The 18,452-nt window shown below is 35.7% G+C and overlaps 3 protein-coding genes across 3 annotated transcripts; 1 reads left to right on the top strand and 2 right to left on the bottom strand.

The window, feature by feature from the left end:
• Positions 1 to 421: 421 nt before the first annotated feature.
• LOC123899437 (GTP-binding protein ERG) lies at positions 422 to 6,622 on the top strand. Its single transcript, XM_045950567.1, has 8 exons — positions 422 to 1,017; positions 1,705 to 1,794; positions 2,914 to 3,059; positions 4,370 to 4,528; positions 4,651 to 4,717; positions 4,993 to 5,100; positions 5,210 to 5,349; positions 6,083 to 6,622. Exons 1-8 carry the CDS (start codon positions 553 to 555, stop codon positions 6,165 to 6,167), a joined length of 1,260 nt encoding a protein of 419 aa, XP_045806523.1. The 5' UTR covers positions 422 to 552; the 3' UTR covers positions 6,168 to 6,622.
• Positions 6,623 to 7,822: 1,200 nt separating this feature from the next.
• Positions 7,823 to 12,418, bottom strand: LOC123902528 (protein trichome birefringence-like 14). The gene is made up of 5 exons (XM_045952288.1): positions 12,258 to 12,418; positions 11,196 to 11,465; positions 10,655 to 10,855; positions 9,496 to 9,691; positions 7,823 to 9,039 (listed from the first exon to the last, which is right to left on the bottom strand). The coding sequence occupies exons 2-5, from the start codon at positions 11,353 to 11,355 to the stop codon at positions 8,211 to 8,213; spliced, it is 1,386 nt and encodes a 461-aa protein (XP_045808244.1). The 5' UTR covers positions 11,356 to 11,465; positions 12,258 to 12,418; the 3' UTR covers positions 7,823 to 8,210.
• Positions 12,419 to 12,601: 183 nt separating this feature from the next.
• Positions 12,602 to 13,395, bottom strand: LOC123902529 (CST complex subunit STN1). Its single transcript, XM_045952289.1, has one exon. The coding sequence runs from the start codon at positions 13,339 to 13,341 to the stop codon at positions 12,808 to 12,810; it is 534 nt and encodes a 177-aa protein (XP_045808245.1). The 5' UTR covers positions 13,342 to 13,395; the 3' UTR covers positions 12,602 to 12,807.
• Positions 13,396 to 18,452: the final 5,057 nt, after the last annotated feature.

An 18,452-nucleotide genomic window follows, 5' to 3' on the forward strand; every position in this document is an offset into this window, starting at 1 on the left:
AGAGAAAGTGTGAACTGCCGAGGGAGAGAGAAATAAATTGAATCCGGTGTAGTGACAAATTATTAGATTATATAGACTTTTCAAATCTAACGGTGGATTTGAGTGGTACACCGGTGAGAAATTTGATAGAGCCCTCACCTTAGACGCCGCCCACATTTTATATGTAGTAGTGAATTTTTTTATTTTTTTATTTTATTTTTTGACGCATGTAGGTGCAGTTTTTTTTAGGCATGTAGGAACGGAACAGAGTTGAAACCATTATTTTTTTTATAGAAGAGTTTTTTTTTTTTATTTCGACAGAAGAGTTGAAACGTTATTATTAAAAATTTGTCAAAAAAAAAACAATAAAAAAACAAATAAAACAAGAAAAATTTGTCAAGAAATAAATAAATAAATAAATAAAACAAGAAAAAAGAGAACCAATTTTTTTTGTCTGTCTCTCGAAACGCAGTCGTTGCAAGTCCTTAACCCCTTAAACCCTCCTCACACAAAAAAAGCTTCAAATTCAATTCCATGGTTTCTCTTCCATAGATTTTCAATCCAAAACCAACAATGAAAGCCTTCGAAATCCTAAGAAAAACCACTCTTCTCCGCCACAAACCCAACCACACCACAATTTTCCGCGCTTTCTTCTCCGCCGAACCACTCACTCCAGAACCCGATTCACAACCTTCAAACTCAGACTCAACCTTCGACAGTTCCCACTACGAAATCCCCATTTCCAACGATCCCCCTAAACCCACATGGAATGAGGGTGTCAGAAACCGAGTCGAGGGCATTTTCGGAGATGAGGTGAGCTCGGAGGCGAAACGGAAATTTAAGGATGAAGAGTATGAGAGGAAAAGAAAGGCTCTTGCTAAGGCTTTGTTGGAGGCTGCGTTGAATAAAGAGGAAGAAGATGATAATGATGATGAAGAAACTGATGGGGGTGTTGTGAAGGAGGAAGATCAGAAATCTTTGTCTGTTGGGATTATTGGTGCTCCTAATGCTGGCAAATCTGCTCTCACTAATTATATGGTTTGTCTTTTATTTCTTTCAATCAAATTGATTTAAGGTCCGTTTGGAATGACTTATTTTTGAGGTTATGCAAAACAACTTATGTAAATAGATAAGCTTTTATGTATTATTCATAAGCTTGTCAAGGTACTTTATTAAATAATAGGTTATGAAGATACAATTTTTGTTAGTTAGTGACTACTTATGAATTAGCATAAAAACTTATTTATTAAGTCACTAGGTTTGCTCTGGTGGCGAGGGGTTTGGGTTGTATGCTAGAGGTTCTGGGTTCGATCATCAGCTCTATTGTAAACAAAAAAAAAGAAGTTTATTTGTGCATTATTTATAAGCTTGTCAATGTGGCTTACCAGAAAACAACTTATAAAGATACAATTTTTGTTAGTGAAAACTTATAAATTAACATAAAAGTTTATTTATTTGCATAAGTTATTTTCATAAGCTCAAAATTAAGCCAAATCCAAACGGGCCCTTAGTGACCATTTGAACTGGCTTATTTTTTAACTTTAGTAAAACAACTTATGCAAATAAATAAACTTTTATGTATTACTCGTAGTCAAGGTAATTTATAAAATAATAGCTTATGAAGATAAAATTTTCGTTAGTGACAACTTATGAATTTTCATTGTAGGCAATCGTGTTGAATGATTTCCAAATATGATATATGCTTTTTCTGCTTTCTCATCATAGGTTGGAACAAAGGTGGCGGCTGTTTCACGGAAGACGAACACCACAACTCATGAAGTTGTTGGAGTGTTGACAAAAGGAGACACCCAAATTGTGAGTAACTTCGCTGAATGCTGAGCTTACAGTAGAGGCTTATGCTATTTTGCTTTATAATAAAGTAATACATGCAATAAAATGGTATACTTTTTATGCCGAATATGAGAGTTTTGCATCTTAGTTAGAATAGGGGCATACTTCTGTTTGATTGCATGGATTTCATTGTATGATATACTTGACTACTTGAATTATATCAATAATGTTTGACTGGTTAAGTATTCAATGGTATCAGTAAAGGATGAACTGTCGATATATGCATGATCGTTTTCAATGGAACCTGGTGTCCTTTTTTGTGCATTTTGCATAGATGCATAGATTTCATTTCATTCTGTAAAGTGAAGAAAAGTTCATATTGCAAAATGAGAACACTTTGATTATGTTTTTGTGCTTTGGCACTGGTAGGGATACTTTGAAACAAATTTAATGCTAGTTATAGACCATTGTTGTTTACATCCTTTTGCCAATTGCAAAATACAATTACAATATTTCTAGAAGCAAGTAAATAAATCAAGGGTCTTGCTAACGAGTGCCCCCGAGACGCTCTTTAAGGATTTCATTTAAAGAAATTATTTATTCAAAAAGTTAAACATTTCAATTTCCAATGCATTGACGTTACACATTTTCATAAAAGCTTACTATTTAAAGTACTTAAAAAGTGCCCCCGGGGAACTCGTTAACATTTCCCATAAACCAATTAGAAAACACACATATTTGCTTTTATATGTTTAATTTGGATTTGAATGAGTTTTGACTTTGACAATAAGCAAATTATATAGGGAAAAAAGGTGTTTCAAGAAGTTGTTGCTAATAATGAATGAAACCACTGCTGCACTTTTTCTGGAACAGTTATATAGCTTATTGGGTAAAGAAATCATGTAAACCTTTATGCTAAGCATCATGTTAAAATCTTGGATTGCTCCTCTACCTCACTTATATCACTACTTCATTTTGTTCTCAACATGCTGTGCTCCCTTTTAGTTCCTCTTGTCACTTCGGAGATTCACTATTTTAGCCATGATCTTTCCGTTTCATTGTGTTGCTTTATGATAGGTTTTTAATTTAATAATGCATTTTACGTTGTTACATATTTGCACTGATATCATTTTCTCTATGCAGTGTTTTTTCGATACCCCAGGGCTCACGTTAAATTATGCTGGATTCCCTTATAGGGATGTCAAGGCCCGTGTTGAAAGTGCTTGGAGTTCAGTCAATCTTTATGAAGTGCTCATAGTCATTTTTGATGTTCATAGACATATTACCAGGTAAAGTAAAGTGTTATTGTTTAATTTGAGGAATACTCTAACACTCGTGTTTTAACCTATTTCTTTATATTTTAAACCTTTTTTGGAAAATTCCAAATATGAAGCTCGTGTTAAATTAGTTTGCCTTGAATCTGGTAAAAAACTAATAAAAGTGGCTGTGTTTTTGGTAAAGTTGGCTTGAGTAGCCACTTAAAATGGTTATTGTTCCTTTATCATAAATATTTTTATCAAGAAATCTGTAATTAGAACTTTCCCAAGTTTTCTCTATCATTTACCCAAGCAAATGTGGCTGTAGATGTGTTGCACTAATTAACTTATGGCTATATATAAGATTTGAATCTACTGAAAGCTTGATTTGAATATCAAATATCATAGCTTTTCTTGATTCACTGCAAGTATTCAACTCATCTCCTAGTCAGTCATTGATTCATTAAATCTTATTGTCTGCTGAACTTATAGTTGGGCATTACTTCGAGGGTTTTCGGTAACTCTTTGAAAATTTAACAGAGGATTTCTCTTTGTTCTTTCCTATAATAATCATTAGTATGATGTATCAGGTGATGATGAATCATTTGTATGCAAGCAGTATGAAGCACAAACACTCATAGGTTTAGGTGTGTCCACATGTTAGACATTTTCGGACACTGACACTCATTTGATTCCTGTACGACACATGTTGGTCTGTCAAAAGCCTCAGACAAGTATCCCCAATTTTTTTTTCTTCACTTTGACTCAACACTCCTCAGACATGGCTACTTTTTTTTTTGTTTGTAAAAAATAGGCATTTGAAAAGTTCTTTCATATGCACGTCTTCACGCATACACACATCTTCATCTTCGTTCTTCAGCTTTCTTTCCCAGTTCCCTTTTCCAGTTTCCCATTTCCACTCTCCTATTTTGTCTCCTATGGTATTCGTCTTCATTCTGTCTTGGTAGTAATCTTCTTGATTCTCAATTTATATCCTTAACGGTGCACGTATTTAATAACTCAAACTTATGTTTTGGACATTAGTGGTGTCTGCATGTCGTGTCCATTGTATGTGTCGATGCTTCAGACTCAAACTTATGAAGTCATCTTTATAACGATAAAAGGGATGTATAAGGCTCTTCTGATTGTGTGGACCCTGGAAAGCTTATTTAGATTGTTGCTTTGTTGAATTGTTTGTGTGACAGCAATCTGTTGTTACTGTATTTATGTCTCTTCACATGTTTCGCTCATTTGAGTACATTCTTTTTATGTAGTTTGATACATTCTTGTTCTTTTCATTATTAATGCTCCCATCTTTTTTTTTTAACATACCATCAATATAGGCCTGATTCAAGAGTTACAAGACTAATTCAGCGTATGGGAGAACGATCCATTCCAACTCAAAAGCGAGTTTTGTGTATTAATAAGATTGATTTAGTAGAGAAAAAGAAAGATTTATTGAAGGTTGCTGAAGAATTCAAAGATCTTCCTGGATTTGAAAGGTAAGGTCTTATTACTTTTGTATGAAGGTTAGGGGAAACACTTGTCTGCAGTGTAGTTTTAACATTTTTGTAGATGAACTCTACTTCTTAAACTTGCTTCTAATGCCTCTTTTATAATTTAGGCATTTCATGATATCTGGAATGAAGGGGGCTGGAGTAAAAGATTTAACTCAGTACTTGATGGAGCAGGCATGCATCTTTCTACTTCTTCTATCTATTAGTTATATACAAATTATAGTATTGGCAACTTTAAGGAAACAACAATATTATTTTCTGTGTGTAGCAAGACTGTCCCACCTTGTAGTGCAAGACTTGAAAATTTATGAAATCGTATTTTTTTTTACCATGCATTATGCATTTATTTTTCTTTTACAATTACATTTTTATTTAGTTTTGTCTTGATATGTTGGAGTTTGGACACTCCAAGACTTAACACTGGATTTTAACTGTTTCTTATGCAATAGGCAGTACAGCGACCCTGGGAAGAAGATCCATTTACCATGACTGAGGAAGTTATGAAAATGATATCATTAGAAGTTGTGCGTGAAAGGTTGTTGGACCATGTACATCAGGTAGTCTTTGAATTCACTTGTTCTTCTGATTTATAGCTAGAAGTTGCGATGGGTATGTTGTAGGATTAGATAATAATAGTGTTATTGGCTAACGATTTTCTCAATTCAGGAAATTCCATATGACATTGAACATAGGTTGGTTGACTGGAAAGAGTTGCGAGATGGTTCTATTAGGATTGAGCAACACTTTGTTACTAACAAACTAGGCCAACGCAAGATTCTCATAGGGAAGAATGGCTCAAAAATTGGGTAACTTCTTTCTTCGGCTTTTCCTTGTGTAGTTTAACAAAGTTTGCTATTGTTGTTATCCCAATTTCACTTGTTTTAGATATGACATTATTGGAGCATAGCGATTTGAGTTTATACATAGAATATGGGAAAACAACTGAATTTTTTTGTTATATACTCCCTCTGTTCCTTTTTAACTGTTGTTTTTGTAGAAAAAGTTTGTTCCTATTTAGTTATCATTTATAAAGCTCAATGCAACATTAATGATTATTTTGTCAATAAAACCATTAACTATTTATTGTAGAAAGAGAAATAATTGGAACGGGATTATAAATAATTAAGGATATGTAGGAAAATGACAAATAATGTCATCAAAACTAACAACTTTATATTTATTTGGTATGTGTAAAATACCTTGAAATGACAACTAAAAATAATGGAGGGAGTATATGAGATTGTCATGTATGGTTGTGCCCATTTTCCATCTTGCCCCTTCTCTGAACTCGGATGGGATTGATGACCTTTCAGTCCATGAAAGTTCTTTCGCTTTTTTTTTCCATCTTAGGATAGGTCATTTATTTATTTCAGTTTCTTGTTTGAGTCTACCGTCCCTCCTCATGCCCTAATCCGTCTCCCATGAGGACCTGGATTCATTTCTCTTCCCTTCATCCTTTATTAAAGAGTTATTTTGGCATCATTGTGTTGGACGTAGTAAACATTTGTTTATTCATGTTTGTTTGTTTGTTTTACACAGGAGAATAGGAATAGAAGCTAATGAAGAGCTAAGGACCATTTTTAAAAAGCAAGTGCATCTAATTCTTCAGGTTAAAGTTAAATAATGACGCGCTCAAATATATTTGGCGTTCAGAATATACCTTCTTTGCCACACCATGTTATGCAGCATATAAAATGCCAAAGGTGTGTGGACTATACTGACCTTGGAAGTCCTTGAAGCTTCACAAAATCCAGCATGAGATCAGGGTGATCATAGAGAAAATCATTGCTATAGAGAAACATAATGTGTTCTTTGGTGATTTCACGCAGGCAAACTGTTATGCCTTTTACTGTTTGATTGCCAAAGTTTAAGGACTTGAATTCATTAAGTTTATGGTAGTGTATGAAAACTGAGGAAATTTCTGTATTTTTTGTTTATTCAAATTTATTTTGATTATAGATATGTTTTGATACAAAACAAAACTAGGGCATTTGGTTGTATGCCTATTATTACTTTGGATACTCCCAATATATGCCCCTTTCCCCGGGCTCCACACTTGATAAGAGTTTTGTTATTGTACAACGTTATTTTCTGTATAGCAATATTGATGGTGAAATTTTGATCATCCATTACCTTATGATGTTCTTTTTTTGTCAATGATATTATGTTATCCAATGTTAATCGACATTGGAATAATTCATTTTAAAAGAAGCTATTTGTGTTTGAATATGATGATGATATTAAAAAAAAAATGAATGATTAAATGAAAAGGTTAAAGCATTAGCCAAACACACATGCCCCAGTTTTTAGTTTTTATTTATTTATTCTTTTTATAGAAGAAATTGGCGCTCAAATAACATTTACAAAAGTATTTACATTTATCTCCTTTTAAATAAATTAATGAGGCTTGAACCTGAACCTTTTGGATTCAAGACTTATCTTTTTATCACTAAACCAAGCCTTTAGAGTTAGTTTTATTTATTTATTTAGCTCTTACTGTTTATATATAAGAGTTCTATTTAGAAAAATTTGATAAGATTTCCTTTTTGAAATGACTTATCTAAATTAATTTAAATTTATCTGGAAAATCATTTTTTGTACAGAAGCAAAATCATTTTTGCAAATATTATTGTATAATCATTTCAGTTTATTTTTAATAACTAAGCTTTATTTTACCAAAGTGATTTTTTATTTTGGTGAACACCAAGTGAGATTGGTTACATGAATCAAAAGAAATCATAATTCTTGGTGTAAATTATACTTAACTAAAATTTAATTACAAAACTAACAAAACAAGAACTTACAGTACATTAGAGAAAAAAATACAGGAAAAAGAACGAGTAGTTATATTATGATGAGAATGGACACAAATTAGAGAGCAAATAAATAAGGGGAAGAAAATTAGGAGAAGAATGGAGCCGATTTTCAATGGATAGAAAATCACAGTAGTGGCTCCAAAGCGTGAAATAGATAGAAGTGGCGCCTCGTGTAACACCAAATTGTTCAAAGATTCTTGTCATTCCAATGATTTGTGAACCTTTTAACAGGTGCATCATTCTAATGATTTTTGAATCTTTTAACAGGTGCATGGCATAATAGTTGATGACGATTTTCCACTATTTTCAATTGCAGTTTGTTAGGTGATCAAACTCGCAAGTAATAAGCATGAGTTTTTAAGTAAATTTGATGCTGATTATAGATAATTCTAACTAAACCATTGTATGAACATGTGCAATGTATAAGCTCCTTGAGAGACAGTTCTGATACTCAAACCAGATCACCCCAAAAATTTGTGTAGACCAATATATTTACTTTATGAAACCTGTTATCATACATACACATTGATACAAAATTATTTCAAATTGGTGATAAAGAGCATGTCATATCTCGGGCAATGCGGATGGTATTTAGCTCATGCCTCGCCGATTAATGTCCTTTGACTCCTTACTAGTCTCTTGGTTCAAAACATATCAAAGCTCACCTAAATGTTCACACTGAAAATGAGTAAAATAAAATAATATGATCTCCCTATAATCCTATTCACTATTCAGTGAGAGTAAATTGTGAAATACATTTGCCCAAGAATACTTGGTCAGATTCCCAAAAAGAATAGACAAATTCTGATTCCCAAAAAACAATATTAGAAAGAGGGAAGGGGTGAAAGACACTATATCTGAGCAACTAGGAGTTCATTCCATGTATCTGGAATTCCAGGCAGGCACCAATGCAAACAATCACTAGAGTTAAGAGTTCCTCTAAGAGTGTAGCGGGACATGTGAGCCTCATCCCTCAATTGCGAAAGAGGGGTTATATCGAGTATCTTAATCTTTGTACCATTCAGTGCACCTTCAATAACTGGATCACTAGATCCTTCCTGTGAGACCTCACTGCCATTTGATAACGGGATAGTGTTATCACAGCTCCCACCAGTATTCCAATCCCCATTGAAGAAATGCCTAGGTGATAAAGTCCTGAAGAAAGCTTTGAGCCGGGGATGCGAAACAAGTTGCAAATCAAGCCATTTGACTACACTGTAGATAGCTAAGTTTTTGGCATTTGCAATTTCTGCAGTCATTTTGTCTTCATTTGGTTTTCCATTAACATGCATTATCCACCTATTTGCAGTGAGCTTCCCACGGTTCCAGTGGTGTCCTGTATTGAGAACCAAAACATCAAAGCGATGGAGAAACTGCCTCATAAAAGCGGGTGGGCGGTCTAAATGCATGGCAACGTCGCTAAGTTTGTCTGTGTTGTTGAGAGGCACAAGATCACATAAGCTAGCTGACCAATAATATAAGATGGTGGTATTTGTCTTGGGAAATCTGTAAGCCCAGCCGTCAGGACGTATAGCTCCACGGTGTTTTACGAGACCATATTCCCATCCAACATTTTCAACTTCTGGGCTCTCTTCTCCACCAGTGGCCATACACATCAGAGATTGAAATTGTTGCCGGCCCAATGAATCACCTATGAATGCAATTGTTTTGTCCTTCATCCTACATTCCACATTAGCATTAAACACTGCTCACAAATTAACATTTAAATAAATACACATGTAGCAGAAGAAAAAGAAGAAGAAAAGATTAGAAGTACAGATTTAACAAAATACAAATGTACCGACTATCAAATTCCAGTTTTATTAATTGGAATAATATATATGTCAACAACAATTATGAATTGTAGAAGACAAGTTTTTGGATGAATTGCTCGAGTCAGGAAAAGGACGAGCATGATTAGATTATATAACTGAGAAATAAATATATTCTTATTTAAGAAATGGTTCCAAAGCAAGTTGGAACTGTGTTATTTTTTTTCCAAAAATCAAACATCAAACCAAAAAATTTCATAATGCAGTACCATACAAAAATCAAATAAATATAGCAACCAGGAAATAATCCTGTTGAGATGTGTTACTAAAACCAGATCAAATTAAAAGAAAGAATTATACCTACTTTGTCAAGAACTTGGACCGGTCAAACTCTTGCATATCACAACTTTTCGGCTGCCAGCGATATCCCTCAAATGAGAAATCGGGTCTTTGTGTCATTCTACATGACCACATTACTGATAACCACTGCTTACAGCTGAAACCAGAATAAAGTGGTCTCCTGCTATCTGCAACCCACTTACCCTTGGCATAATCACAAGCTGCAAAACATAAATCCAATCAACATTAAACCTTCCCTGCAAACTTCACTGAAGAATGAAGAAACAAGGTCTAAGCAAATGCAAGCATGGAAAAAACATATAACATGCAGAGTATTTGCTAATTTTCTGGTACAGTAGTAGTTGGAGCACCGTGGCCATTTCCCCTGCAAAGGGGGTCACTTGTTAAATAGTGTAGACTCTAGACTGCACTAATGGACATACTGCTAGTAAGTGGAGACTCTCAAAGAGGAACTTCTAATTGTATTTAACAACTCCAAACACTTAAACTGTATAAATTTTTATTAGAAAGTTGTAACATTTGAAAGCAAACTTCTATTTCTAGGCTAAGGTTGCATGAATTCATGGAGATCAACTATGTAGTTGTAAAGAGTGCGCATGATAGTGGAAATAGTACCTCTTAGTTCTTACATAGTTTGAGAAAGGGAAAGAAGAGAAACAAATTGCTACAGTAAGTAAACTTGTGATTCACGAGGAAACAGTTAATTCAAAACAGACAACTAAAAGAGAATACATAGTGTCAGAATGTTTGAAGAGAAATTATCTTGTGTTTTAATTGTTTGAAGAGTAAGGGTCTGCTTAAGGGTATGGATAGTTATATATGTGTGAGCATAAATGAGAAAAATCAGTTGTATGGAGCAACCCTCGTAAGATGTTTTACCACCTTGTTCCATTCAATCACATGATGATGATGATGATGATAAAGATTCTTATGTTCTTTAAATTTTTCTTCTTCTTTGGTTCCCAATGTGACTGCAATTTTGAATGATATGTAAACCAATAATAGTGAAATGGAAAAAGAAAAAGTTATTCAGCATGCTTATTGACTCTAAGATGGATGTACCAAAAAACTGATTGCAGAAAAACTATGTTGATAGAGATGCATAAATAGAGTAGCAGCAGAAGTTGGTTGTGATGAAATTAAGAATGAAAATAAAAATCTACCTTCATTTCTGGAAGAAGAATTCGAATCTTGATTGTATAGAATATCCGGAGATTCTGGACGTATAGAATCTATGGCTGCTGCACCGTCGATACCAAGTTGTGGTTTTGTTCCATTTTCGATGAAGGGGGTTAAGGACATTTCCACACCTTTTTCTGGCTTTGTAATTCCCACTGAATCAATCGGGACCTCCGCAGAAAATTCTGAGCAGAAGCGTTTTTACAGAAAATATTAAAATCCTCAGCATAGTTGATTACAAAAATATATCAGGTTAATGAAAAAATATAATCAGAAAACACCAACATAAAATGGTTTCAAAACCAACAAAAAGTTAAGAATCAATCAATTATAAGCCAATTAACTATTAAGAATCAGATCCTACACAAGAGGTTTCATTATACATATTCAGTCTGTGTATATTTTTTACAGCAGAAAACCTATAAGCATTTTCGGTAAATGTTTTCAAACCTACAAAGGTATAACAGAGAGGGGATGGTGGTAAATGATTGACGTCATTAATTTATTTCTGACTCGAATACAAACCTGTAGGTAAGTAGTACCATTCTTGAGCTGATCTTAAAGTCGTGGCAAATGGGTTTCTTTCCGATGTCCACACTAATGAGCTAAAAATAACAAGAGCAACTAGGGCTACTGCTACAGAAACATGCCTCCCTTTGAAGTTACAAATATTTCCTCCTTTCATCTGCGCTTACACATAACAGTAAATACAGATCTTTGACTTGTCGTCTCTACATTCAGGACAAGTCCATCACATAATATCACTGGTAATTCTTCTTATTGTTGAGGCTTTATCTGCGCAGGTGTAAGAATGAATGAATCAAAGGCACAAATAAAGATAACATAACGAAACTTATTGAGCTGGACTCTAGCATCCTAGAAAAAAAAGTCTATATGCCTGGTCATTCATTCAATGTTTATACAGGAATATTTAGGGTCGGTTTGAATTTGACTTATTTTTTAGTTATGAAAATAGCTTATGCAAATAAATAAACTTTTATGTTAATTTATAAGTTTTCACTAACAAAAATTGTATATCTTTTAAGCCGCAAAAAACAAAAATTGTATCTTTATAAACTGTTTTCTCATGAACTACCTTGAAAAACTTATAATAATACATAAAAGCTTATTTATTTGCATAAGTTGTTTCTCATAAGCTAAAAAATAATTCAATCCAAACAGACTGCCGATAACTCATACCCAGATGCCCATGGTCACCAAAATCCGTTATATGTAATAATTTCTTTTAAATCTTAAAAATCACATTTAATTGTCAGCACATTTAATCTTTCACTAACACATCCCACCTAAAAAATCATAATCCCGTATACACACCTCTACCATGCAAATTAAACTTAAGCAGCAAACTAACAGCTGCTTATTAAGTTCCAACCCCGAAACAAAATTCTACTGTTACGCACAAAACGGTTTATTGTGTTTTCACATATCATACGAGCCTACATTTCAGTATTTCACTACTGAGAATAAAAAGAAAGAAAATAACACTCCCATGTTTGTAACAAGTTTAAAAAAAAAAACAATAATAATATTAATAATACGATAATGGCATAATTAAGAATTAAGAACCTTGATTTGAAGCACTTTGTGGTAATTCGTTGCTTAATCTGGTTGTGTCCGTTTATTCGCGATTGCTGATCGAATGCGTTCAAGGAGTGAAAAGACAGAGTTAGCCCTAAACTTTGAAAGAGAAAGAGTGCGAGAGGTGTTTCGTTGTATTGCTTCCTTTTTTCACTCCAACAATCACTGTCACGTCAGGGATCCAATTAGAGGAAAACACGTTCCATTAACAAGGGGTATTTTTGTCATTTAACGAAATAATCAAGGGTATTATTGTGATTTGACGCATCTTCGTTTTCCCTCATGCTCTTACATCACATCTATGAAGCACATCGGATCGGTACTCTACCCGTATCGGACAGGACACTGACACTTATAATTACATTCAATTGTGTGTCGTATCCGGTGTCCGTCCTTCATAGCATCACATACATTTTCGTTTTCTCTCTCAATAATCAACATTTCTTCTTCTAATTGCTAAACATCAATAATAAAACATCGTTTAGTAACTAAACTACTCTTATTAACAAAATCAAAAAGCATAACAAAGTTTCTAATTCTATTTAAGCGTTACAGAACCAGAAGAAGAAGGAACATTAACAAGATTATAACAATTCTTAGCCAAATTAACACACTCAATCCAATGCAAAATCTCAGCATTAGGATCCCTTTCAACAAAAACATCAGTAACAGTAATCTGCACACCACCTTTAAACCCAGTAACCTTCCCTCTAACCCTAGCAACAACACCAACCTTCACCATTTCCGCAGATCTCGCAGCAGCATCAGCAAGAAGACAAAGATCCTGTGGACTACGACGTCGAGCTAGATGAGGAGAAGTCATGTGATTCAGCCAGAGGATACAAGGGATGCAGCCGGTTCCGTCGTCGATTGCGAAACGGAGGAATTTAGCGGGTTTGTGATCGCGGAGGACGATTGTTCCTAGGGTTTCTGCGCGGGTGATTGGGATTAATTTGCGGGTGAAGGGGTAGTCTGGGGAAGATGGTGGTGTTAGGGTTAGGAAATCGAAAGCGAGAAGCTTGACGTGTGCGTTGTGTAGTGAGATTGGGATTGGATTGTTGTTTTGCTGCATTTTGGGGTTTCTGAATTTGCTCTGTTTTTTCTGTGTGTTGAGGAAGATAGTTAAAATTGGTCAAAATGGTTTGGGAAATATAATAAGGTTTTTATTTTTGGTGGGAAATGATAGTGATAGACATGCTTATAGCGGGATTTTTTCAAAAAACAAAAAGAAGTAAAAAAAAATAAAAATAAATAAATAACATGAATATAAATCATAAAATCATAAATAGTAAGTTTGTGTAAAATTTTTATTTTCATTAAAATGTATAAAGTCAATGTCCGAGAATTGAACAAAATGAACTATTTCACTTTTTGACTAAATCATTTTTTAAATAGAATGCTTGAAAGCACGGAGAGAGTCAGATAGTAAGTTAAACAAGGTTGTGTGATACTGTGTAATATATGTCAGCTTATAACCACAACCTTTTTTCTCTACCGTTGTACATTCAATAAGTTTTTTTAAAGAAATTTGTGTATTCAATTTTTTAAAGAGGATGCGGCGATGGAGTACGAACAACATCATCATCATCAAACTGTTTCAACGCAAATAAACTTTGTTTATTGTTTAATAAACTTTGTTAGCCCAAGGAAATATTGAATTCCAACTTTGTTATTTTTTCCTGGGGCTGCTTCACCTGACCTAATGTTCCTTTCCCTACGGCTGCTTCACAGAGGGTCTCTTCTTTGAAGCTGAGAGCGATTCAACAAAAGAGGGGCTTTGAGATTCAACAACAGAGAGCGATTCAATCACATAGAACGATTCAATCACATAGAACGATTCAACAATAGAGAGCGATTCAACAACCGATGAAGGGCAATTCAAAATATTGCGATTAAACTGAGAGCGTTTCAACAATTGCGATTAACTAAGAGGTTGTGATTCAACAAATTACGATTCAACAATTCCATGACTTGATTCAACACCTCTTCCTCACGCGATTTCTTTAATACTGTTGAGTCCTTCTTTATCGCGGTGATTTGCGATCTGTGATATGGTTTACCTGAAGAGTTATTTCTTTCACCGCTACGCATCGATGGTGATGCTTCTCTGCTCTGTTAACCACTAGTCACTATCCCTGCTTGGACCGTGAGTTTCGCCGCCGTCACTCTGCTCCCGCTGACTTTCTCTAATCGCAGATCTTCCCTGTTTGTCAGCCTCGTCTATTAGCTTTGTTTTTGCTGGATATCATCCTCGTTGCTTTTTACTTTGTCTGGGTTACATAACAAACTTAGTAATTCAAAATTTAGCGAGTTTCCCGGTGCTCTGCTAAGGTTTGGGTATCTCTCCACTCTGTGAGAGTTTCTGTGGGATCTTTGTATCGTTGACAACCTGTTGCTCTCTATTTTTTGGTTTATTGCTTGTGTACTAATAATATGGAAGGGATTAACTTGGATAACCTTAATATTGAGGAGGAGGCTTTGAATTTCGACCTGGAGGAAAATTCTGATGAACAATTCGATGTTAATCTCTACTTGGTGGGCCACTTCATTCATGATAGGCCTATTAAATTCAATAGTATGAAGGCGCGGTTGGCTGATGTTTGGCGACCGGTGAAGAGTATGGTTGTGAAGGAAGCCACACAGGGTTTATACTTATTCCAATTTTTTCATCCCCTAGATGTGGAGGAGGTTATCAAGGGAGGGTCTTGGCTTTATGATAACTTCACTTTGGTTATTGAAAGCATGAAGATAGGTGTGGCTTTACATGATATCCCTCTTTATCATGTTAATTGTTGGGTGCAAATCCATAACGTCCCTGTTGGTATGATGATTGAGAAGGTGAGGAGGGGTCTTGCTAATTACATTGGGGAGTTTGTGGAGTATGACAAAAACAACAATACAAGCTGATGACAAATCGTCACACTCTCTATTCCATGCCTATTTTAGCAACATTAGATACATTTTAGTAGGTTTTTAGCAATAAATATGAGAGAAATCTAACCATTAGCTTGATTACTTATTTTGCAAGAAAACAGGAAAAACTGCAGGAAATGAAGGATTTTCACTACGCTGGGGGCGTAGCCTATCACGCGCCGCGTGATGGAGCTCACAGGGAGCCAAGATTTCCACTCTGATCACGCGCGGCGTGATACTTGACCACGCGCGGCGTGAAGCTTTGTTCAGGAACTGGGTTGCTCTCTGACTTGATCACGCGCGGCGTAGCTTTGACCACGCGCGGCGTGAAGTCTTGATTGAAGAAGAAGTTTGCCTCTGACTTGATCACGCGCCGCGTGATTCTGTTATCACGCGCGGCATAGTGATGGAGTTGCAACCACGCGCGGCGTGGTAGATCTGGCGCGCGGCGTGGTTGCCTTCTGTATATATATTTTCTGCATAATTCTGTTTTCGGGTTGGAAAATTCTGCAACTTTTTACTACATTCTGGTCTTGGAACTTGAAGATCGTGATTCAACACTCCAGTGGAGAGCTCTAAGCGCATCAGATCATGGATTCACGAGCCGTGGCGATGAAGCGAGGAAGCGTACGAAGAACGATGAGGAGCTAAACTCCTTCGGAGGTAGAATCTAGGTAGTTTAGGATGTAGTTCATTGAATGTAACCTGCAATTGTGTAAGATCATACTCTCTTTATAGTGTTCATTCAATTCAAGTCTGTTTCTAATGCTTTACGATCCTTCATTAGTGTTGTAATGATTTTGAGTTAAGTCACGTGCGAGAGTATTGATTTAATGTCTGAACTGAATTGTATTGAGCACTCGAGTGTCTCCGGTCGAGAGATTGAGGCATAGAGTGTAGCGAACGATTGACGCGCGTTAATATCATTCGTTGTAGGTAGCTTCCGCCCGAGAGATCGGGGGAGTATCGACAACGAATAGAGTGGATTTTGACAAGAGATTGCGATTCACTAATTTGTCGATCTAGTTGTGAACACTTGAGTAGATCTTATGACATTGTAGGTTGCATGCGGTTAGCTATAGACTAGATGATCCCGATGATTCTACCTCGCTTTTTCCACCATATCAAGCACATTTTCTAGCAATTCATTACTCAACATACCCCCAATTTATGTGTATTTTCTGTATAATGTCTATGAACACGATTCGACTAGTTTGATCACACAATCCCTGTGGATCGATATTTTTATTACTACGTGATTTTCGTGCACTTGCGAAATTTATCATCAAGTTTTTGGCGCCGTTGCCGGGGATTGTGATTGATTCGACAAGGCGATAGTGTTCATATTTTTCTGTGTTTTCCTTATTTTTCTGTTTTATAATTTTTCTACCGGAGCGTTCTACTTGTGTGTTTCATTGTGCATGCGGAGAACAGGTCCAATTAAGCTGGATTTCGATTCTGAAATTGAGACAGCAGCACGAGCAAATCGTAAGGAGGAAGGAAGATATGTTTGAATCATACAATCAAGAGGCACTCTTAACTAGTTGCAAGTTCAATAATGTCTTTCTACAAATCATTACCAAACAACTAGAAGCTCAATGTATGGTGCAAGCAACCTCTCAAAATAATCCTCATTTCAACACCTTCAATCTTGGAGTGAAGAATCACATGAATTGTTCTTATGGAGCTAATCTGAATCAAGCATTTCCTCAAGATCAACATTTTGAAGATCACCTTGAATCTTTTGAAGATACTCTTATCTTAGCCATGAAGATGACTCAAGGAAATTTTGAGGTGATGAAGGCAAACCAAGAAGTGTCAAGCAAACGTCATGAAGCCTCCATCAAAAATCTCGAAAACCAAATGGGTCAATTAGCAAGGCAAGTCTCTTCTCTACAAACTCAAAGTGGTTTTTGTGGAAACACCACGGATTCTCATAATGAAAGTTGTAATTCCATTAATTTGAGGAGTATAGAAGTTTCATCACCGGAAGTAGTGGAGAATCCTAAGAAGGATGAGAGTAGAAATGGTGTAGTTGAAAAGATGAGGGAGGATGTAGTTGAAGAGAGAAGAGAAAATAAGAAAGAAGAAAAAAAGGAAGAAAAAGCTTATGAGGGTGAAGTTGAAAAGAGAGTGGAGAATGAGTCTAGTGCCAAGAAAGGCAAGGAACCTCTTGTGAAGGGCCCCAAGTTTCAAGTTCCTTCACCATATGCTAGAATGCCTTATCCTAGGATGAAGAAGGTCAATAACCAAGACCTTGAATTTTGTGGAGTGGTATCCGAATGCTTCAAAGTGGAAGTGCTAGAGGAAGTGGTAAAAGATGAGAAAGAAGAAGAGTGGGATAATGAGATTGAAATATTTCTTCAAAACTTGGATACCCCCCTAGAAGAGGAGAAAGAGCCAAAAGCGATAAAAAAGCCACCGGAATTGAAAGAACTTCCTCCTAAATGGAAATATGTGTTTTTGGGTGGCGACTCTAGGAAACCCGTGATCATAAGTGATTTGCTCACTCCACTAGAAGAGAATGACTTGTTAAAAGAAGCGGAGAAAGTGAATGACGACCTAGGATGGGACTCGGATGGTGTGGTTCCTATCTATTGTTTGCACAAGATGGCCAAAGAAGAAGAGCCCGATCCGGTTGTAAATCCTCAAAAGTCTTCCACTTCAACATTGAAAGCTTCGGTGAGGAAAGGCTCTAAGAAATCTCCATCACGGTCTAGTAAGAAGGAAAGAACTAATTTGAAGACCAAAGGGGAAGATCTCAAGAGTGATTCGGGAAGTGTGAAATCATTACTATTTGATATTAATATTGCTCCTTTGAATGAAGAAAACAAGAGGAGCCGGGTTGAATCAAAGTTGAAGTATCCTCCCTAACTTGTGATGATGAAGCGTCAAGCTAATGACGAGAAAGAAGCGCTTCATGGGAGGCAACCCATGAGTTTACGGTCTTTTCTTCCCTTTCACTCTTATGCTACTTTACTTTTGTTGGTTTGTAATAATAATTTGATGTTGCTTGGATATTGGCTGGATGTGTTATTTGTTAACTCTGAATTTGAATCTTCTCTTGTTTGATTGTGGAATGGTTTTTACTTTTAGAGTTTGTTTCAATACTTTGGCATGTTCTTTCTAATTACTTGAGTATCAATTACTTGATTTTCTCCATGTGTGATTTGTGAAACTTGCAGTGCAATAGCTTGTTGCACTCATGTGATCAAGAGGCAAAGGACGGGAACGCACACTTTTTGACCGGCTCTTTGATTCGACCCAACC

This window comes from Trifolium pratense, linkage group LG1, assembly GCF_020283565.1.
Source record: "Trifolium pratense cultivar HEN17-A07 linkage group LG1, ARS_RC_1.1, whole genome shotgun sequence".
In the NCBI taxonomy this organism is placed as follows: Eukaryota; Viridiplantae; Streptophyta; class Magnoliopsida; order Fabales; family Fabaceae; genus Trifolium; species Trifolium pratense.

What these genes read in the sequence shown, in the direction of transcription:
- LOC123899437 (XM_045950567.1), top strand. Translation starts at nt 553, where the DNA reads ATGAAAGCCTTCGAAATCCTAAGAAAAACCACTCTTCTCCGCCACAAA. An exon ending in CAAAAGGAGACACCCAAATT is followed by an intron (nt 1,795 to 2,913) that starts GTGAGTAACTTC and finishes TTCTCTATGCAG; the next exon opens with TGTTTTTTCGATACCCCAGG. An exon ending in GATCTTCCTGGATTTGAAAG is followed by an intron (nt 4,529 to 4,650) that starts GTAAGGTCTTAT and finishes TTTATAATTTAG; the next exon opens with GCATTTCATGATATCTGGAA.
- LOC123902528 (XM_045952288.1), bottom strand. Translation starts at nt 11,355, where the DNA reads ATGAAAGGAGGAAATATTTGTAACTTCAAAGGGAGGCATGTTTCTGTA. An exon ending in ATGGTACTACTTACCTACAG is followed by an intron (nt 10,856 to 11,195) that starts GTTTGTATTCGA and finishes GCTTCTGCTCAG; the next exon opens with AATTTTCTGCGGAGGTCCCG. An exon ending in TTCTTCTTCCAGAAATGAAG is followed by an intron (nt 9,692 to 10,654) that starts GTAGATTTTTAT and finishes TATGTTTTGCAG; the next exon opens with CTTGTGATTATGCCAAGGGT.
- LOC123902529 (XM_045952289.1), bottom strand. Translation starts at nt 13,341, where the DNA reads ATGCAGCAAAACAACAATCCAATCCCAATCTCACTACACAACGCACAC.